Source organism: Dermacentor andersoni, chromosome 8 (assembly GCF_023375885.2).
Source record: "Dermacentor andersoni chromosome 8, qqDerAnde1_hic_scaffold, whole genome shotgun sequence".
Lineage (NCBI taxonomy): Eukaryota > Metazoa > Arthropoda > Arachnida > Ixodida > Ixodidae > Dermacentor > Dermacentor andersoni.
Window position 1 is genome coordinate 117,480,482 of NC_092821.1, and position 23,109 is coordinate 117,503,590.

General features: G+C 44.7%; 2 protein-coding genes across 7 annotated transcripts in view; one reads left to right on the forward strand and one right to left on the reverse strand.

Moving 5' to 3' along the window:
• The window catches only part of LOC129384330 (uncharacterized), a 463,248-nt gene that overhangs the window by 407,530 nt on the left and 32,609 nt on the right, over positions 1 to 23,109 (forward strand). The window lies entirely within an intron of this gene.
• Positions 1 to 23,109, reverse strand: part of LOC129384396 (uncharacterized) — a 76,171-nt gene that overhangs the window by 39,566 nt on the left and 13,496 nt on the right. For all 4 annotated transcript variants that reach the window (XM_072289855.1, XM_072289852.1, XM_072289851.1 and 1 more), the window contains 9 exons: positions 21,468 to 21,502; positions 20,067 to 20,275; positions 18,953 to 19,073; positions 18,476 to 18,542; positions 16,849 to 16,932; positions 15,435 to 15,640; positions 3,886 to 3,960; positions 2,012 to 2,060; positions 1,130 to 1,345 (listed from right to left, as the gene is read on the reverse strand). In XM_072289855.1, coding sequence (XP_072145956.1) covers positions 1,130 to 1,345; positions 2,012 to 2,060; positions 3,886 to 3,960; positions 15,435 to 15,640; positions 16,849 to 16,932; positions 18,476 to 18,542; positions 18,953 to 19,073; positions 20,067 to 20,275; positions 21,468 to 21,502 — 1,062 coding nt within the window. The remainder of the gene's footprint in view (positions 1 to 1,129; positions 1,346 to 2,011; positions 2,061 to 3,885; positions 3,961 to 15,434; positions 15,641 to 16,848; positions 16,933 to 18,475; positions 18,543 to 18,952; positions 19,074 to 20,066; positions 20,276 to 21,467; positions 21,503 to 23,109) is intronic.

The window sequence follows — 23,109 nt, forward strand, 5'->3', positions numbered from 1 at the left end:
CAAGTATAGCACAATCGTAATAAACGTATTCATTTCGTAGTGGTAAACCCTGGGTAAGAAATGGAAGGTCTGCCAATAGGATGATCGATAGAATCAATTTGAACAGATGAGTGCCAGATTGGACACTAAGACATGTTTAGGTGCGCAAAAAATGCCTTTTTCACACACACACATATATATAATATGTGTGTGTGTGTGTGTTGCCTATGAGCTTGAATAAGGCATATATATATATATATATATATATATATATATATATACATACGCAGCACACTGAGTCTTGATAGCCAAATCAAGGGGGGGGGCGGGGTGGCATCCCGTAAGTGTTCACCTAGTGGACATGTCCATTTCGCCTGCTGATGAACTGCGCATTGGTTGGGGGCACTCGTCTCCTTCTCACACGAACACGAGCCTCGCCGATTGGAACTCCATGAGCATACGAAATGGATATGTGCACTAGGTGGGCCCTTGCGAAATAGTACAATGAGTGCCGGATTGTACACGAAGACATGCTGTTTAAGTATGCAAATAATGCCTTATTCAAGCTCATAGGCAACACACACACACAGACACGCACACACACACGTTGCATAGAAGAGACCAGTTACACGCAAGGCACAGTTTACGAAAAAGTATATATATGCAAATAATGCCTTATTCAAGCTCATAGGCAACACACACACGCACACGCACACGCGCACACGTTGCATAGAAGAGACCAGTTAGACGCAAGGCACAGTTTACGAAAAAGAATATATATATATATATATATATATATATATATATAATGTGTGTTGCCTATGAGCTTGAATAAGGCATTATTTGCATGCTTAAACAGCATGTCTTCGTGTACAATCCGGCACTCATTGTACTATTTCGCAAGGGCCCACCTAGTGGACTTTCGTATGCTCATGGAGTTCCAATCGGCGAGGCTCGTGTTCGTGTGAGAAGGAGACGAGTGCCCCCAACCAATGGGCAGTTCATCAGCAGGCGAAATGGACATGTCCACTAGGTGAACACTTACGGGATGCCACCCCGCCCCCCCCCTTGGTTTGGCTATCAAGACTCAGTGTGCTGCGTTCACACACCGCGATTTCCGTGCTGCTTGCTTAACGCTACTCTCGCTCACCTAACGCGTAGAGGCCCACGATGATTGCAGTGATGCCGGCCACCGCGGTGACGAAACCTTGGTAAACGCCTGGACTCGGCGCGACGTCACCAGTGACATTTTCCAGCAGGCTGACGAGGTTCTTTGTGACGTTCAGTGACCGCTTGGCCAAAGCATCCAGCTGACGGATGATTTTGTCAATGTGGCCGGCGAACACTTGCAGCTCGGTCCTCAATCCTTGGCATTACGTGGAAATAAAGTGATGTCACAAGCCATGTCACTGACACCCACGCGCTGGTGGCTTCCGAAATTATAACGCGTTCCCGCTTGTAGTTTTCATCGCGCAGTTAAACTCAGCTCAAGTAGCAACAGTAACGTTTCCTTTAGTGGTAGGGCTGACGCGTAAATTCGACTGCATGAGGCTAACAGGAAATGCGTAATTTTAACAAATCTGGTCTGTCCGTGGCTCGCGATTAGCCTGACCAGCTGCACAATCGACCACAGTAGTTTACGCAATGAGGCATTTGCGCAAAAGTAGCATTTCACCTAAGACTTGGCAGATAGTATCCCATACAACGTTTATCCTTTGCACCTACATAGTCGTTCATTTAGTTGGAAGTGCGTAACAGCAGAGTGCCGATTTCAATCGTAGTTTTTTCTGTGCTGCCTGTCACTGACCCTTTTCCGTTATGGCTGAATTCATCAATAAATTACTTCTTACAGTTTTCATTTAAGCATCAAGAACATTGAACCTATATGTGTCCTAAAGTACAGGTACTTTTGCAGGCATGCTGGGTTCCAAGAAGCTTATAGAGAGAGTTCGTTGAACTGTATAATCTATTTTTGTACAAATTTGTTGCACACACGCTACCGCAAATGAAATGATAAAAGTAGCGAACCAACCTTCTGTAGAACGGTTAATGTTCTCGCTTGCCTTCTCGCTTGAAGGAATCTGAAACGATGGACACTACAAATTACGAAAACTTGACACTATCCGTATTAATACAACAAAAACTCAGTGTCCTCCTACTCTTAAGAAGGATGATCCGCGAAGCTGTGTATATGGGCGAATTAATTGCGAATTCTACTTCCGCCTTGTGTCGCCCGGTATTGCACCATCTTCGGGATCGGCCCACGTACGTGGGATGACTAACGCCGCATGTTTCACCTCCACCGAGGGACGGCTCGGTATTGCACTACCTTCGGGGACAGCCCACGTGTGGGGAGTGCTTAACGCAAGCTTCACCTATGCCGCGGGTCGGCCCGGCATTGCACCAACTTTGGTAACGGCCCACGTACGGGAGTGCACCGCCTGCTCTACCTCCGCCGAGGGCTGACCCGGCATTGCACTACCTTCGGGGACAGCCCACGTGTGAGGAGTGCCTAACGACTGCTTCACTTCAGCCGCGGGTCGGCCCAGCATTGCGCTATCTTTGTGATTTTGTCTACACATGGACATGATCCTGGGGGGAGCTAGCCCTTGAAAGCTGCGCTGTAGAAGAATGCGACCGCTTTTGGCGTCAGCGCGCTGGAAATGGGATCGTGACGACACCGCGCGGGCGTCGAGATTCACTGCATGCATCGGCCTGAAACATTTGCGCTATAAAGAATTTAAGACAGGTGGCCAACACATCGACGTAACTAACACGTCTAATAAATCCTCCTTCGAATGCACATGTCCTGCATGCAATTGCGTGATGGTCATCCGAGAATATTCGACATGATGCCCAAGTGGGACACCATACGCACTCATTTTATACGCAGTATACATCGAATTGGTATATAACCGTTTGTTCTGGTGAAATAGTCTCCATGAAGGGTAACTTTCTCGGACTTCGGCAGCCACCTGCCATTACTTAAAAAAGCTTGTCCTACATCCTTCACTTTTATCACTTCAATCTTACTTGTATCGCTTCGTGCCATACCATAGTGATATTCCTACATCTAATTTTTCGAGCACATCTCTTAATGCCCCGTTCATGCGACGAGTGTCGGCAGCCAACGAGCCCAACAGCGAAAGATCGAACGCGGATCGGCGGATTAAAGACGGGTGCAGCCAACGGCACAGACCAATGAGAGCGGTCACTTGACTAATGGGCGTGCGGGAAGCTGGTTTCATGCGGACCCACCCGACCGCTCGTTTCAGCTCTGGCTCGCGCTTATTACGTTTGCTCGGTTTGGTGTTGTTCGCACTTGTTTCGAATGCCATGGTTAGCGACTATTTTGTAGTCTAATTGTACGCGCGAAGCGAATTCTGTAGTACTTTCCCGAAGCCACGCGGCCCCAGCGATTACACTGCAACCTTCGACAAGTCATTTTCGACGATTGTCGACTGTGCTCTTAAATTGTCGGCCTCCGTACATCGCAAAATAAGACACGTATTTAGCTGCGCTACAATTTCAAACGAGGGAGTATCGTAATCGTCGGCGAATTTTTTATGCTCATTATCACATTATCACATTCCTTTCCGCGTTGTTCACAGCATCCAGGTACTCGCACTAAGCTGTCAGTGAATTATAAGCACTCGAAACATGCGGGGCGGTATCGAACACGTGTCGTATATTTAAACATTCTAGTCTTAACATATCTTCCTACATGCGGACTTCGCGGCGGCGACTCGAGGTGACGCAGCCTGTCCAGTAGAAGCGCAAGAGGTGAGCCCGGTTGATCCACGCCAACCTGACAAATGGCTACACAGCTTCAATGCTAACGCATCGACGTCGACGTTCAACGTAGTGGTTGTCACCCTCGAAATAAGCACGTAATTTCATACTGACCAGCGCTAGGACAGCAGACATGTTGGTGTTCTTCAGTTTGTCCATGAGCTGCTTGACTCCGTGGGGTAGCTTGATCTAAAGTCAAAAAGGGGAGATACCGCCGGACAATTCTGTCAAATCTCCAGGTTTTTACCAATTTGTACGCTGCACATGGTTTGAGAACGGCACAAGCTTACTCTTTCTCCTCTTATCATTCGCCTCTTTCTTTGTCCATCTCTTTCTCTTCTTTCCTTTAGTCATTACTGCTCACTACAAAGCATTATTAGTCATATTAGTCTATTCGACGCCACCGAATAGCAGATATATCACGCACTTCTATTTCAGTAAACTTTACTAACATACGCAGCTTCATTGCAAAATGCGAACACGTGTCTAACCTTGTACTAACATCTAAAAGCAACGTGCTGGTACTCACGGAAACCTGGCTTAGTGACCACATTCCAGACTCGGAAGTGCTGGCTGATTTACTGAATTTTAACGTGCTTCGCAAAGATCGCACGACAACACGAGGAGGAGGCGTCCTTATAGCTGTCAGTCAGCAATTACCGTGTTCTGTTAGCGTCAAATCCAACATTGAAATCCTCTTCATTCATTGTCATGCCGCTCCACAATCAGTTCTTTTGGGCGTTTGCTATAGACCCTCTCGCAGTAGCCCAGATTTTGCCTGCCAACTTAGCAATGTACCCCCAAGCTGACCTCCTCCTCTTCGGAGGTAACTTTCCAGATATCAATAGGCACAATATAGCTCCGTCTCTCGTAAATCAGACAGAAGCAAGAACTTTCCTTGATGTTTGTTTTAATTTTAACCTCACTCAACTTGTATCTGAACCAGCGCGCGTCCCACCAGACACCGCTAACGTATTAGACCTAATACTAACAAGTCGGCCAGACAGTTTGTCGTCAATTACCTATCTGAAGGAAATTAGCGACCATAAGGTTATTCACGTTTCCTTTCACTTTGCGCCAATTCCACGCCAGAAACTTCAAAAGACAATACTACGTCTTTATAACGAAGGCAACTACGAGGCTATACGCGATAATCTGTACTTTATTTCATTCGAGGCATCCTTTAACAAACACGATATCCATACCAACTGGCAAAGGTTCAAAGAAAAAATAAATGATCTAGCTGACAGGTTCATTCCAACGATAACGTTTCAAACGCAACTTCACAAGCCATGGTTCACCAATTCTTTGAAGAGACCTTATAATAAAAAGAAAACGTTTGTACCGTGCAGCAAACAGTTTGGACAAACACATGCGCCTGGGATAAATACTACGCAGCGGAACGTGCATACTTATCAGCTATTCGGGAAGCAAAGTCTTTCTTTCACGACGATCTACCAAACATGCTGGTCACTAATCTAAGAAAGTTCTGGCAGGTGATCAATCCTCGGGAAATAAACAGTATTGCGTTAGTCAACGAGAACTGTGAAACGGTCGGTGATGTTGAATGTGCTAATCATTTTAATACAGCTTTTGTGTCAGTCTTCTCCCATGAACCTAGCTTGTCATTTCCCTCAATTAGTGTCATGCCATCAGTAACCTTTGCCGATGGTATTTTGTCTCGAATTGACAATCTTAAACTAACATCCTCATACTAAAGACATCAGTGCTGCTTGTTTGTGCTCGCTCTTCTCGCAGTCATTCTCATCTGGCAACCTACCACATGACTGGAAGGTGGGGAGGGTTGTTCCAATCTACAAATCAGGTGACAAGAACTCTCCAACTATCGCCCCATCTCACTGATAAGCATACCTAGCAAAATCATGGAACATGTCATTTATACAGAAATTATGAAATTTTTAGACGCAGGAAACTTCATTCTTCACAGCACGGATTTCGCAAGAGATTTTCCTGCGAAACGCAATTGGCACTTTTCCATTGGCACTTTTTTTGGCACACTAATGTAGATACGACTATTACTAAAGCTATCTCTAGCGAATGTGCACCCCGATATTGCGATGGATTGAAGCTTTCCTTAGTAACTGCTCACAGTTTGTCCTTATTAACAGCCCATCCGTTTCCCTACCGGTAACTTCTGGGGTTCCACAAGGATCTGTCCTCGGGCCTCTCCTCTTTTTAATATATATTGGTGACTTACCTCTGCATGAATCCTGCAATATTCGCACGTTTGCAGATGACTGCGTCGTCTACCAAACAATTACTAAAATGTCTGACCAAATAACCCTTCAGGAGGATATTAACAGTATTGCATTAGTCAACGAGAACTGTGAAACGGTCGGTGATGTTGAATGTGCTAATCATTTTAATACAGTTTTTGTGTCTGAAACGAAGGACACTACAAATTACGAAAACTTGACACTATCCGTATTAATACAACAAAAACTCAGTGTCCTCCTACTCTGTTAAGAAGGATGATCCGCGAAGCTGTGTATATGGGCCAATTAATTGCGAATTGTACTTCCGCCTTGTGTCGCCCGGTATTGCACCATCTTCGGGATCGGCCCACGTACGTGGGATGACTAACGCCGCATTTTGGCCATTACAAGATATGTTGGTCATATAGTCATTAGCAGTCATTACAAGTCATTTCAGTCAGGATTAGTCATTACTGGTCATGACTAAGCATTTTTAGTCATGTCTAATGAATTTTAGTCGTTACAAGTTGTCCTTAGACATATTGGTCATTTAGTAGGGATTACTAGTCATAAGTTATTTTAGTCATTAGTCATTACTGCTCACTACTAAGCATGTTTAGTCATTTGTAATCAAATTTGGTCATTACAAGCGTTCGTTAGACATGTTGGTCATACAGTCATTAGTTTTAGGTCATTTTAGTCATTATTAGTCATTACTGGCCATTATTAAGGATGTTTAGTCATTTCTAGTCAATTGTAGTCGTTACAAGCCGTTGTTAGACATTGGCCACTTCGTAGCCATTAGTAGTCATTACAAGTCATAAGCCGTCATTATAGTCACTGCTCGTTACTAGACATTTCTAGTCATTTCTAACCACTTGTGGTCATTACAAGCCATCGTTAGGCATATTGGTCATTTCGTAGTCACTAGTAGTCGTTACAAGTCATTAGTAGACATTTTAGTCGCTACTGCTCATTCGTAGACATTTTTAGAGGTTTCTAATCAACTGTGGTCATTTCAAGCCGTCGTTAGACGTATTTGTCATTGCGGAGTAATTAGTAGTCATTAGCCATTACTAGTCATTATTAACCTCTACCATTCTCTAATATAAGCTTAAACTCGGATGCTCCTATCAAAATAAATTTCACAATTTCACAGGTTTGTTGGATTTAAAAGAAAATCTCGTGACTGTTTGTTTCAAATATTTCATTTAGGTTATAAATTTTTTGTTAAAAATTGGCAAAAATTGAAAGTTTTGAGTAAGCGATACCATCAAGTTTACAACTCTAACTCAGCAACGAATATTATCACAATTCTATTAATTGCATCTGATAGCAGACGTAAAGCGGGGAAAATTGATTTGCTACACTTGAATCTACAAAAAATTCGCCCGAGATATAAATTGACATATCAAATTTGTACGCTTCGAATGATAAGATGCCGTTTACAGAACCGCGATATATGTTGATTAAGAGCTAATAATTTATAAACTTCTTGCGTCTTGTTTTTTAAAAGTTGGAAATTAGAAGGTTCGTAACAAAATTCAGGCCCTAAATCGAAATTAAATCGAATTTGCCGTTCTCTCTCAAACGCAACAAACTTCATTAAAATCTTTTCGTTTTTTTTTTTCGTTTTACGTTTATTGCCCGCCGTGGTGCTCAGTGTTGGGCTGCTGAGCACGACGTCACGGGATCGAATCCCGGCCACGGCGGCCGCATTTCCATGGGGGCGAAAACCCCCGTCTGCACACGGGGGTTTAGGCACACGTTAAAGAACACTATGTGGTCAAAATTCCCGGAGTCCTCCACTACGGCGTGCCTCATGATCACAAAGTGTTTTCGGCACGTCTTTTTTTTTTTTTTACACCGATTTGAATAGGCCGCATCGGAGTTGGGCCCGACCTAAACTTCCTCTTAATCTCTGTTCATATGGCGTGATCACGCTTCGGCGGACACGCCGGCTGTCAGGTCTGCTGACACAAACTTCACCATTAGCCTAGAAAGACTTTCTCCTTAAAACATGCTGGCGGTTTGCTACATAAGTGCCGCAAACGGAAAAACTTGTAATTTGTTGGAAGCCAGCGGCATAATATAAAAACAACGGATCGGGTAGCGCATCGCGCAGTTCGTTGTAATTCGTCTGGTGCACGTCACAGTTTCTAGCATAGTTCATTTGCGTAAAAGCAGCTTCTTTGCCAAGCCTGCGAGGATTGCCTCCAATTCAGGGGTTGGCCTTTGCGATGGATGGAAGTCAACGAGGCTGGCGACGCGGTGTTGGTTCGTCATCATCACTGACTAGCACGAAGTCTAGTGCATCTACGCAAGGAGACAGAAACAGAACGCCGTCACAAGTGGTATGTCAGTGTTCCCTTTCTTCTTGTATACTTATTTTCTGCGCTGCACTATTTTCACAGCACTTGCACTACTTAAAAGAACAGAAGTTCTCATTAATCATGTAAACCCCATAAACTTTGATGGTTGATGTAAACTTGGCCCCCAAAAAAAATTGCGAAAGAACTGCTCTGGGAGTTTTCCAAATATGCGTACGCATTGTGTCACTTGCTCATCCACCTGCCGCCCGGTGTCATTATGTGTGCTATGAAAATTTATTGGACTAGTATAAATGACAGCACTGCGGCGACACGAATTGCAGCGGACAGCGGCGCAAGCTGCATTTATGACGCAAGCAAACTACAGCAGATGGCGGAGCCAGGAGTGCTGATGATGATCCGATCATTATAAGCCGGTGTCGCTCTTTAGTGCCTCATCGATCCGCGATCTCGACAGAGAGCACCGACTGCCGATAACTTCGTGGGCTATGTGTTTTCGCCGCTTAGTTCGCGTTGTAGAGGAAGGCCGCTGCGGCGGGAGCTATCTTTAGCGATCGTCTTGCGAGATGGACGGACGGACACGTGGTTTTCCTAGTCGGCTAAGCGTAGAAATGCTTACGCATGTAAAAAATGAAGCGCCTATCCCAATATTTTCAGAAAAAAAAACTGGAAACTGGCCTGTCTTACTCGGTGGTTCATCGGGCATCATACGTAAAATAGATGCAGGCTTTAACGAATCAGTTTCGGGTACGACAACGACGCGGTCACAGCATTGACGAAAGAATGGAACCCGACGATTACGCACCGAGGACGACAGCTGTGACTGGCAGTGATAGTGTCAGCTTGACGACACAATTTCGTTGTCTTACATCGATAACAGCGATTATGTAGGATGTCAAGATGGAAGTCACTGAATTCGGATAATTAAGGATGACAGTGATGATGCCCCCTCGTGTTTAATTGTGTTAACCTTTATTTATTTATTTATTTATTGTACCCTCAAGGCATACAAGCATTATAGAGGGGAGGGGTCAATCATTCAACATAAATACAGTTATTTGCACATACACAATCAAAAAAAATTTTCAAAAATGGGAACGAAGGTCATTTCTAATAACAACGAAAATTCACACTGTCACGCAAGGCTTGTACAATGATTACGGCAAGAAAATACCATTGCAACCGATTGAGACAATAAAAGATGAAGTTTCCAACCAACATAGAGAAAAGAAAAAAAAAATGTTGGAATGCGTTAAATTCCGCTGGAAAGAGCTTCACGAAAATGGTCACAGTTGGTAATGTTAACTAATGAGGCGGGAAGATTGTTCCAGTCGAGGCTGGTTTTGGGCAGGGAAGAGTGCGAGTATGTTGCAGTGTTTTGGTGAGGGACATGGACTTTATGGTGGTGATCTAGTCGAGGTGAAACAAAATTAGGCGGTTTAATCAGACGGGTCCTAAGAACATGATTATGATGATAGATCTTATGAAACAATGCAAGTCGAGATAGTTTCCGTCTATTTGCAAGCGGGGGCAGTTTAAGAATCGATTTCATGTTAGTGACGCTGGAAGTTCGATGATAGTTATTTAGGATGAAACGTGCTGAGCGATTCTGCATTGCCTCCAAGTTATTGGTAAGAGTTGCAAGGCCAGGGTCCCAGATTGACGATGCATATTCGAGATTAGATCGGACATAAGTGATATATAACTGTCGCTTGAGTGATGAAGGTGCGAGAGAGAAGTTTCTTTTCAGGTAACCAAGCATGCGATTGGCCTTTGATGTTACGTGCTCAATGTGGTACTTCCATGAAAGGTCATTAGTAATATGAACACCGAGGTATTTATAGGTAGTTACGGATTCTAGCTCCGTGCTGTGAAGAAAGTAGTTTGGGCAAGGCATGTTATTACGCGATACTCTCATTGATTTACATTTAAGAATGTTAAGCTTCATTTTCCACATTTCACACCAAGCAGAAATATTATTTAGGTCACTTTGAAGGATTATTGTGTCAGTGTAATCAGAAATGTTGCGGTAGATAACACAATCATCAGCAAAAAGGCAGACAGAAGAAGCGATGCTAGTAGGTAAATCATTAATATAAATCAAAAACAGTAATGGGCCTAAAACTGAACCCTGTGGCACTCCGGAGGAAACAGGTGCCTCCAGGGAATCGGTTCCATTCACCGTGACGAATTGAGTGCGGTTAGAAAGAAAGTCGCGTATCCAGTGTAGTACTAAAGGGTCAATGTTTAGGCTGGTTAGTTTTAGTATAAGAAGCTCATGGTTTACACTATCAAAGGCTTTTGCAAAATCCAAGTTTATGCAATCAGTGATGAGGCCGGCGTCAAGGAACGCGTGAAGGTCATTAGTAAATGTTAGCAGCTGTGTTTCACAAGAAAAATGTTTACGAAAACCATGCTGGGATGGATGAAAAAAGTTATTCGACTCCAAGAAGTTAACTAAGTGAGTAAATATGACATGTTCTAATATTTTGCAAGGAACAGATGTTAGTGATATCGCACGATAATTGCTTGGGTTGTGTGCGTCACCAGACTTGTAGAAAGGCACGACCTTGGCTACTTTCCAATCCTTGGGCAAGCATCCATCGTTGAGCGATTTGGTGAAAATGTAATTCAGTATGATAGAGCTGTACTCATTAGTGTTTTGCAAGAATTTAGCGTTGATGCCATCCCGACCACATGAAGATGATCGTTTTAGTCTTAATAATAGCACGTTTTAGTCTGTTAATAATAATGACCAGCTCTTCCGTATATTTATTCATCACTAAACGTTGTATCCATACCTCACTGAGTAATGTTCTCTTTAAATTATTTTTATCACGTTTTCTTTATCTGATGTGTTATATTAATTTTTGAATGATTTCTTACCCCTGCATTATTGTTTCTGTAACTGTCTATGTATGTAATATATTACGCCATATTTCTTTAACCCTTTCAGACGCCACTTTGTCCCCTTGATTGGAAACTTGCTTTCACCACAGCTCTTTATTATTCAAAATGATAGAAAAAGTACAGCTGCAGATAAGATTAAGAATTTTCAATTGTTCAGCCAGTTTCATCACAGTTATTTCGACTACATACGAGAACTCGCTACAGAACCTCAAATATGAGAACAAACTATTTCGTGTTTTGAAACGCACTTGTCCAAACACTTGAAAATTATGCCTGGCGCATGTCGTCGTGAATAAACGATGAAAAATGTGAACCCGCTACATACAACATACTGACAGAGTAAAAACACCCAACCGTCTACCTCCCCACTAATTTTGCTAGAACATTCTACGCGATTTTGAAATCGCAGCATAGCTCCAATAATAGGAGTTTCAATGTGTAGGCAATGCATTTTAGGTACCATTACTTTAATCAGTGATTTTGCTGCTGATGCAATATCTTGCTGTACACAACTGTGTTGACAGTGTCTGAAAGGGTTAAGAAACCCAAACCCAATTTTTAGGGCTTCGTAAAGTCTTTTGACTGTATTCTTAAAATCGCTGTGATGTTAATACAATTAGGATTTGGTAGGATCTGCTACAAGTACACCAAAAGCACACTTCGGGCAAAATGTTTTGGGAATCGCGTGTTTGACTCCTTAGGAATGGATAAATGAATACACATATAACAAACAGCACAGATGGACAAAACTAAGTGGGACCACCATATGGGTCTGACTACGAACTGGTCGTTTTATTCAAAGAAGCGAAAATGTATAGATGGTAAAAGGCGGGAACCATCGTAGATAGCCGACGTCAAGAAACACCAGCATCGAGTTTTCGATCACCAAATGAGGCAACAACTACTGCCGAACGGCAACTGTCGTAAACTGCATAACGACGGCAGGACGCAGGCACTCGTGAACAACGCCACACAGCAGAAAATAAATATTAAAACAAACAAAAGCAAGACCAGGTAAGGATAACAGCCCACACCTATAAACTACCTGCAAAGAATACAAGGGGGGGGGGGGGGGGCGTAGTGAGGCAAAAAGTAATTCCAAATTCAAACGGATGCTATTTGTCGCGATGTAGCACCTCCTTGTCATGGTGTAAAAATGATGGGATGAAAACAAATGCGGCACCCTTCTCCTCAACGACATAGGCTCCAGAAATATCACGTGCCCGCTGTGAACGCTATTCGATAATTGTGCAGGGCCTATCAAACAGAGGTGAACACCCACATTCAATAAGTACATTGCAAGAACATGGTGGTGTCGGTTGTTCATTTTGGCGAGTAGGAATGTTCACGTAACCTCCGAGTTTGCCCTACAGTGCTTTTTCTACAGGTCAAGGAAATCTCGAAAACAATATTTGTCTGGAAGAGCATAAAGAGGCTCCTCTTTTTTCATGTCGGAGGCTGGTTGCACTTTATCATCACTGTCGACATGTCTGTCAGTTTGGTGACGGGATGAGAACGCAACTTCGATGCTGACACGTCTCGCCAATTTCTTTATGTGACCTATGGACTTATGGAATCACAGTTGCTCGAGTGTACAGTACAACATCGTTCTTACGTTTTTGAAAGAAAACACCGCGAGAAAAAACGTACCGACAGGGAAAACGTACGATCCGAAAAAATTTGACAGACTCTACTCTTGTTGGGTAAATTTCCGGAGACCCGCACTACGAAGTGCCTCATAATCAGATCGTTGTTTTGCATGTGAAACCCCGTAATTTACTTTGTTAGTGTTGCCCTCCACGTAATACGAAAGGCTGCGCAGATCGTTGCGGCCCGAGACGCCGACGCGCATGGAGCTGCTGGCGCTCCGGCGGCACGAGGCGCGTTTTGTTATTTTCCTGTTGCGCGGTGTTTTAAGAGGGCGACGAGAAACCGAAACGAAAATCGAGATGGCGCACGACGCCGGACGCCGTCGAAGCGAAACGTGATGCCCACATCGCGCTTCCTGCAGCGAAGAACTGAGGTGCGTTTGGATCATCGCCTGTGAAAGAGATGGACTTATCGCAATAGGTTTGGCGGCCGTGGCTACGAATACGGCGTGTGACGACCCGGGCGGAGATTTACTCGTACAGGAATAAGAAACTGTGCTGGCCGTCATTCTCATGTCCGAGAGTCGGTTACATACTGTTCCCTATGGCGTGCCCCTCAAGCCCTTTCATGTTCAAATGGGATCTAGCGTCTAGAAAACGTACGTAGCCGCAATCTGCAGCAGGGCACAGCGGCGCGTTTCGGTTATCGCCTATTGAAATCGTGCGCTACGTTTCCTACCGCGCCACGCGCTGTGAAACAGATAGGCGAGGATGCTTTGGCAGGAGCATTGGCGGTGATAGCTTTGAATGCCGCGTTCGACCACCCCAGAGAAGATTTGCTGGTACCGAAATGACAAACTGTGTGCGCGCCGACGTTCTCACGTGAGACGGCCGGCCGAAAGCAGGTATTTGGGCTTATTTGTTGAAATGCATACTGAAATATTTTGCGCGAATACAGGAAGACAAGCGAGGACGTCCCTTGTGCCAGGGGAGTTGTCTACAAGTTTCCATTATGCTGTGGCGCATTGTACATCGTCCAATCCGGACGATGCGTTAATGGAAGATTCGGATAACACGGAACATTACTTGGGGGCGATTCCCTTGATAACCTCCGAAAACATTGCCGCACGTGTGGCAAGAATGATCAAAGGATCAAATGAAAACCGCTCTTCGACAAAACAACAATTCTATTCAGGAAAAGGGATCAACGCATGCGTCAGCTCATGGACGCCTTCCATATACTTATCAGCGGAGACAAGCGCGTCAGTCCTACTTCCGTCGTCTTCCCTGACAGCGAGTTTCGGTTCTTGGCCAACTCAGTCCGGTGCAAGGGGTAACACGTGGTTTTAAGGATGATAGCCTTGTTTTGCTCTGTTTCAATTTTCATATTTATTCGTGCATGTGTTTTGAATAAACTTCCGTCGTGAGTTAGCGATCGTCCTGCGTTTTTCTCAGCTTGTCCTCGCGTCTTCGTACACAGTATACAGTATACAGTACACAGTATACAGCTGTTCACTTTTTCAGTGAACAGCTGTATACTGTTCTCGATCGCGCGTGGTTCGGAGATGTGTACATAGGATCTAGCGGGCTAGCGAAGTGTCATTGCTAGTGCTGCCTTGAAAGATGTCCTCCGCATGCATCGAGCACAGCCAAACTTCATATAGCAAAGTTACGGCTGAAGTTCGTTGGGTTTCCTACGACCTCTTCTAGGTGCCTTGCCGAACATAACCTAGTCGACATTTTCTGGACTCTTCGACAGCGACCTCGGCAACATTATACCGCAACAACTCGGATTCCTTGAGTCCAAGCTGTATTTCACAAAAAAAATCAGTGAGAGGTGTCGTCAATGACGTTTCTTTTCTCAGCGCTCGCCAAACTGGCAGCTGCATCAGTAGTGATGATTAATTCTGACCATAATGCGACAAAGAACAAAAGAAGCCCCTTTTTGACCTGCAAGACGAATTTCATTTATGATATTTCTTTCACCACTAGGCTTAAATTTTTGCAATACTATAGAAAAGAGAAGAAGTACCAAATCATGGGGGCACAGTAAGACTACAGAGTACCCTGAGCTGCCGCTTTAACAGGCCGGATAAGCGTATTTTTCGCGACTCGTACATGATGATCGCGAAACGAGGTTTCTAAAGTTACTTTCAGCACGCTAATATGAATTTACACACATCTGTTCGGCTTTCAGTGGTGGAAGTTATTCGCACGTACTACAGGTGGTATCTTCCACAATGCGCTGTAAGCTTCGCTATGTGCACAGGTGTATGTCTACTATTTCCTGCAGGACCGCAGGCACAACGATTTTTCATTCTTCTAACCAGCTCCGCTTCTTCAGATTAGCACGCTGACGTTCTATCATGCGCAAACAATGCTTGTAGTATGTCATGCAATTCCTTAGCTTTTTTATATATAGTGTATTTCGTTTATGCCTTCACTATGGTTTCTTTCACCATCTGTTTCTTTTTCTTTTTTGCTACACATTTTTGTCGCGGGAATTTATTTTATGATTGCGATAGCCAGCCTTTCCTGTGTTCTATATTCCAAATGCAACTTATTTTTTTCTTCCATGCATCTAATGCCAACGCAATTGCAGCTTCAGCTGTACGCACCTCTGTGCCCTGTGCGAACTGATCAAGGCCGTGCAGCTGCTTCTGTATTTCGCCCATCGTCTGCGCGTCGCACTGTCCTGTGCATACTTTCATCGCATCGTCGATGCACACGGACGCGTTGTGTATGCTGGCCCACACAAGCCCAAGGTCGGGATGGTTGGCCGCTTCATCAACTGCCCGGATCAGCCGGTCGATTTCCATGAGACCTGCAGCGATTAACATGAGGCCTCGTAAGGTTGTTATATAAAAATTTTACATAAGAAAATTTAGGCTCTCCACTTGCTGAGCCGCATTCAGAGGGGTCGTTACAATTGCCTCAATTCCTGCGCTTGCGACGCGTATTCGTACGCCGAGATATTTGCGCCATCTTTGTCATTCGTTGGCCAGGCGTGTTGCGTTTCCACCCCACGAGTTTTCCAAGCAGTTCAGTTAATTCTGTAATCGCGTAGCGTTCCCCGGATAGGTAAATTGCATTACTTTTTTAATGTTCCTGACAATACTCATTGTTGGGCTTGGAGAAAGAATGATTGCTTCCGCTTGATATGAAAATAACATTTGCTTTTGTGGGGTTGCTTAAGCTATATATATATATATATATATATATATATATATATATATATATATATATATATATATATATTCGGAAAAATGAGCTTAGAGGATTTGCATTAGCAAATGAGCAAATCGATCGACACACAAAATACACAACATCTTCCGTAGCGCGAAAACCTAAGCTTAGCTTATTTAGATTTGTCCACGAACTGTACACCATTGCCACGCTGCATCGGAACCCGATGCTGGTGAAGCACGCCGTGGTTATACAACGTAAAATTTTTCGAAATTATTGCTCGAATAAACGTTTACCAGTCAAATATGCCTGACGTAATCTGCGCACGCTTTTTTTTTTTTCGCATTGCCGGATCACGGACGCCAGGCAAGAAGCATGGCGGCGGTACGTACCAACAACGCAGTGGGTTTCACTACTGTGTTACAAAAGTCTACAGCGCACGAAACACGAGCAAAAAGCTGATTCATTCCTGGCGTACGGCGCTTTGTGGCTTTGCCGCACTGACATTCAGGAGTTCCCCTCAACAAACATGCCGGCATCCTTGAAGATTAGTACAGGCAACTTGGGTAAATGTTCTTGGCATTCGAGCCAATTATGTCGATAGCTCGCGTGTAAGTACATTATCTTGCAAAAAAAAAAGAATTTACCGTCATTCAATTTAAATGCGAGATGCTATTGCCACACGTGCAGGGTCTTAGGCTTAAGTCACTTAAAAGCTCTATGCAGCATACAGCAAATATTGAAATTTTCCCGAGTAAGCCTGCACGTCAGTATAAAAGATCCTCCATTCAATACTTGTGCGAGGGGAAAAGCATTTTTTAAGGTGAAGATGAAGGCCGTACGTACGCTTGGCTGTTGTCGCCACGAAGTTCAGCAGAGCGCTCTTGCTGACAACGCTGTCGACCGTGGACGCCGCCTCTTCGGAACAGTCTGCGACGTGTTTACGAAAAGAAAAAAAAAATGGTTTATGTAGCGAATCATTCCCACAGTAAGCATAACAGAGATGCGCATCTAGACACGGACTACATATATTCGATCACAGTTCGACAACACCTCTCCTGCACTGCCGCACTAACAACACATGTGCGCAGACCCTTTCAGCACTTCTCACCGTCTACCCTCCCCTCCATTGCCATGACTCGCTCGCACCTTTCTACCAGGCAATGAACCTGTCTTTCGAACCAACTATACCCAGGCCGTCCCTGTGGCGCAAGGAAGCTGCTGAACTAATTTCTCAAGCTGGAATACCTTGAAGAATTGCAAAGCACCCCTTACACACAATTTATAGACAGGTTAGCCTTGGATTGTAATTTAAATATACCAGAAAACATTTCTGTTACGCGAAAACTCAAAGAAACCCATTTTTTACAGCGTTTCTACTATTCACAGACCGGCAACGGCGTCCGCCATTTACGCGCGCCGGCGTGTAAATGGCGAGGCTTCGAGGCTGCGGAGCGGCGCGCCCGCTTCCTTGCAACACATTCAGATGGAGCTCGGCTCCGTTGCAACTTTTTATTGCAACACGGCCCACTCAACAGGACGCGTTTCTACCAGAAAGCCCACCTCGGTGCATAGCGCTCGCGGGCAGAGTTTCCTGGTAAACTTTACGGTTACACACGCTGCAGTTGCCGGTAAGCGTGAGAAGCAGTCAGGCGTATTTGAATGCTATCAAAATTTTCAGAAAGAAAATAATTTCATCGATCTCAGACTCATTTCTGCACAACGCTTTTGCATTATATTTGAGAGGCTTGTAGCGCAGAAGACCACTACCAACCACCACGGCATTCAGCAAGAGAACATTTTCGAGACCGGCAACACTGAGCCTTTTCCTTTTTTTCAGCGCTCACCCTGTCGGGCTCACGGCAGCACACAAGTTCTGTTTCAATGCACGTTGGGCTGGCCTCCTGTGTCCGCTGACGCCTCAGCGCAACTGTTGGCATTGCAAATAACGCTGCCGCTTTAAGCTCACTGATTTATTCATATTGTTAAACCGACCCGAGCAGCACTTGACTGTGAACGACGCCACAACTAAGACGTACACACACTGCCACCGCACAACCCGTGCGATGTTTCACTAGTTGAGCTACACCTATGACCCTGGTTGAACACTCGATGAACGAGATGGATGACGCATTTGATTATTGACCCCAGAAAGCGAACGGGTGGGAAGTCGCAACCGTAGGTCAGCTGGCAGAGCACCGCATGCGCCGTCTGGATGTCATACTTTCGGATCCTGCTTGCAGTAAGTTGTCTTTTCTTCCCATATTTATTTAATAAAAACGGTTTATCCCCAAATTAATTTCACTTAAGAAGGCACAAAAAGAAAAGCAGTAGTTTCTTATATTCATTATTTGGTTGTATTGCCTGTTTGATAGAGATATTTGCTTATACAGATTAGCGTGGTAACGGCGGCGTTCTAGGAGCGTTCTAGGTACGCCTGTTATTACGCGTAAAAGCTGCAAAACATGCTTACCTTTGGTACGCCGATCAATGGCATTCGAGAACTCGTTGATGTTGGTGCCGGCTATCACGGCCAGGTCCTGTAGATACAGCAACAGTGGAGTCGTGTCGCGCGAAGTTAAAATAGTGATCGGGATAGTTTGAACAAAGCAGAGCTGTAACGACTACCGAGAGACAGGCAAATAAGCGCAATCTATTTTTCATAAAGAATCTCTTGCACCACCACAATGGTAAGGTTTACCTCCCATTCGTTGACAGGTAGAGAACGTAACATGTAGCTCAACATATACTATAAAATACCTTACAGCATATGGGCTACAATTCTGTTTTCAGATATTTAAAAATTCCTCCGTGGCAATCAGTCAACAGTGAAAGATTATCCCCGGTCATTATTATTAGGTCCCCTGACATTTACGCATGTTGGCGTTTCTATTCAAGAAAATGCGCACACCAGACGCTCGATGCCTCCCCGATGAAAAAGCACACTTACGTGTGATGACTTCTCTAAGACCGCGGGCAAGTTGTTGGCGAGGTACCGCTCATGATCCTTAGCCGCGTCCAATGCCACAGGTGCATGTCGCACTGTGACAAGTGCTCCGGCAGACATCATCCTGAGTAACGAAAATTTTTAAAGAAATAGTTTGGCATGTTTTAAGATGATTAAGTGGTAATGACTAGCCATACGTTGAAAGAGCTAAGCAATTTATATTTCTAGCTGTCACCGAATGTCTTATGTGCCAAGTAACACAGTTAATGGAATCCGCGAACCTTTTCAAAACGTAATAGTCAGGCGAATATTCCCTTTGTATAGCCTCTCAGAGAATATGGAACACTAACACAATTGCCATGAGCCTCCGTTGTCGCTTTTGAGAAGGCAGCCAATTTTGTCCGCAAACGTCAGGTTCACTGTGGTAAACGTTCTTGGTTCTGAAATATCGGGGTTTCGTTTCTCTGCGACAACTAAGAGCAGGTGACTGGACTTCAGATCCAGTTGTAGGGTTCATTTTGTTTAAGAAAGCCGATAACGACGGCCCTGATCTTCACCCAACCTCCACTCATCTTCGTCTCCCGTCAAAGAAAGAAAAACGAGACTTTATTCACTGTAGCCACGGGCGCTACAAGTCGCGTCCCTCTGACCGCTTTCCGTGAAGAGATGAAAGATCAAACAGCGGGCTACTTCGAATCGCTCGCCAATCAGCGCGGAATTCGGCATCCCAGACTCAAAGCATGGTGGCGTCTGTTGATGCACTTCGTGGGAGGGGGATGGGGGAGGGGGGATAATCACACCGCGAGAAATCACGATACTTTTGCGGATGAATACGAAATTTGGGTGCCTTGGCACAATAACAAGTTGGAAGTCACGGTCTGCTGCGAGAGGTTACTGTTGTGGCAGTAAACGACTACAAATTGATGAAGACCGCAGGCGTTATCTCCAAAAGTTATTCCTTCCCCTACCGTCGCGGACACACGTCAAATGTGTGTGCACGTTTATGTTGAGCGAATCATTCAGCACGCCAGTCAATATTCAAACGCAACACTTTTGCGAACATACATATTTTATCCAAAATACCTGTCTAGCACGCACGCCACCGCGCCCCACTTACGCTAGGCAAACAATCAGTATCCAGAGAGCGAACATTGTCTTCCGGATTCCGTCTTCAGTGCTTGTGACCATTTCTTCGTTCTTCTCCGGCGGCTGCGAGCAGCGCTTCCACAGCACGACCACTCCGATTAGTGGCACAGCGCCGGCGAACACAAAGGTGAAGATACCCAATACGACCACGCCCGGCGATTGGAGCAGCAGGCGCCACAACTGGACAGGAAGTGCGGCGAACAGGTGTAAGCAGCGGCGAGCGTGAGTCGTACTCTTTGTGCACAGCAAATGCATTCGCGCTCCATAAAGGGACGCTATATATTGCTGGACGGACTAAACCGCGAGGCTTACTGTCGCAGAACAAAGATCATTTGGACCGTGAGTGGAAAGATAGTCCAGATGTGTTTGTCTACGAAATGAATGCTACAAATTTGCACCTGAAGCCCCACACTTTAGTTCGTCGACTGAGTGAGTTTAGTAGCCAAACGAATTTAAAAAAGCCGTTTCATACAGCCTTGCTAATTGTTGCTGCCCGTGAACTGACTGTGTACGCTCTGCTGACGAAAGTTACAGGTACGGGTGGGGGCTAACTATCAAACGTGCACCGCACTGAATTCTTAAAGCACTCTGGCTAAGTAAGCGTCGGGTCTCCAGACATGATGGTATTACGCATGCGTGTCTTTTTGTAATCGTGTGTCTGAATAAGCTCACTTCTTCCCACCCTATCAGAATCGCGATTTGTGCAGACTACGCTGGGAGATCGGTTTCCGTTTCGGCCAGGAAAGCGGGTGATGCATTCGCGCACGCCACACCGTAGGCTTATTCTTATATCAGTACTGTTCTCAAGGAGATTTCCATGCTACGCACGATTTTGATGCACCGGTACTCCCGAAAAAGCTCAACTTTATTTGTAAAAGAAAGACAGGTACACTTCGGACTAAACGAATCACAAGGCTGACAGTTAAACTTCTGGCCAGGTGAATGTTTGCGGTTCCATGATTAAGTTGAATTTATTTTTAGGCTTTGAGGTGCCATAACCACGTTCTGATTTTGAGGCACGCCGTAGTGAAGGACACTGGCTTGGTCAGACCACCTTTGGTTTCCTTAACGAGCGCGCAATGCACGTTACGCGGGCATTTTTGCATTTCGCGCCCGTTTTTCACTGTGCGGCCGCCACAGGCGGGATTCGGTCCCACGACACTCGACACGACACGACATGACAAAGCCACTCGAGCAAACGCGGCGCCCGTATTATGTGGTTCGTTGTCAGCACAAGTAAAAGATTTGTTTCAGATGCGAACATTTTTTTCAGGGGTAAATGCACGATGTGTTCGTTACACCTACGTGTAACTATCGCGAGGCTGTCAAATTTTCTTTTCAAAAATTATTTCACAGTTACTGCGACACTCACAAGATCTCGTTCAATCCTTCCTTCCTCCTTGATGCCTGCGAAAGGAGAGAGGTACTGTGAGGCAGATAGATAACACAGACGCCTAGATATAAAGAAACTCAAACGCGGTAGAATGTCGCAGGCAACAGCATTTCAGCATGTACAGTATTGACCTCACGACACAAGCTGAGCTTCTTAGCAAGGTTTATGTACAGGTGGCTCACTGTGCCGCCCCCCCCCCCCCCCTATTATGTGGGAGAGGCGGACAAAAAAACATGACAGCCAATTTTGCATATGATAAAGAGGATGAAGGCCAAAACCAGCGTGCTCACGATATAATCATTAAATTACTTTCCTTCTCCACCAAGGGTCGTTCGTTGGAGGGCCTTTATGAACTACATTTTAATTAACTACATTAACACCAGAGGCTGTGGGGTCGAGTACCTTAACCGTGCATTAATTACGTTCTCCTTAATAACGACCAAAGGTCGTAGGTTCGACTCCTACCAAAGGCCTAGGGTTCGACGTTAACTCTTACAAAAGGGACGCACTACATCTGAAACATGTTTACACTCTGGAGGCTCTTCGCTGATGACGAAGGACGTGGCGAATTGTCTCCTTTAGTGGTGCTCATGTGTTGTCGTCCTCTATGTCATTCTGGTAGCCACAGTAAAGGCTTGCTGAGGGCACAGAGGTTAGAAACGCAAATGTTTTCGGTTAATCAACAAGCAGACATCACTGTGTGCTACGAACGCGGCGTCGCACTACCGAGGCTGCAAAACAAGCTATGAAATAAATACGAGGTGCCGCGCTAGCAAAATTCGACTAGGAGACTCGGAACGAGACGCGTTTACAAACACAGGATATTTTGGCTCATGTCTTTTGTGCGCTATGCAGTTCTCTGAAATCTTTTTGTTCATGTTCTCAAAACGTACACTGATTTGCAATTATCCGATATACGAATAATGTACCTTTTTTGCTACTAGAGATTTTTTTAAAGTTTGCGCACATACTTCTCCCATTGTTGAGTCAATAATGAACTGCAAGAAGTGAAATCAAGCTCCCGGTTATAGCAAAGTGTCAATCACCGTCACCCCACCTGTCAAGTGATATTTGCGGTGATGCCAGCTTCCAGGCTGCAGACGGGTCAACTGGAAAAGTATCTGTTCTTTATAATTTAGTCACTGTACTCCGAGCATTCACTGGATCTGATTGGTTTTAGTTCATTGCACAGCTCAACGGCTCACTAATACTGCTGCCAAAAATATATTTGTTGCTACGAGGCAAATTGAAGTTTGAGCGCTGGCGTACGCGAAACTCACATTTATTAACTTTAGAGAAAAATAATTATGAGGCTGTGGTGCGCCTAAAAAAGTATGCTGCATAATAGGCATAACACTGACTAGCAATCTGTGTTCATTATCTTCATCTAAACTTTCTTTTACTTGCACTTGGCCTCATACCTTAAGTTTAGAGTAGTTTGATGTCAGCCTGAAGCAACTACCTCTACTTCGGACCTACTTCACAAACATTCGGCACTACTATTCTTAGCAACTGCTACACTATTGAGAACAATGTTTACCGGGCGTATCTGTCAGGTGCACCTCTCAAGTCCTAGCCTGAGCCTCAGTAATCTCTCGCAGATATTGTGCTTCGCAAAAAC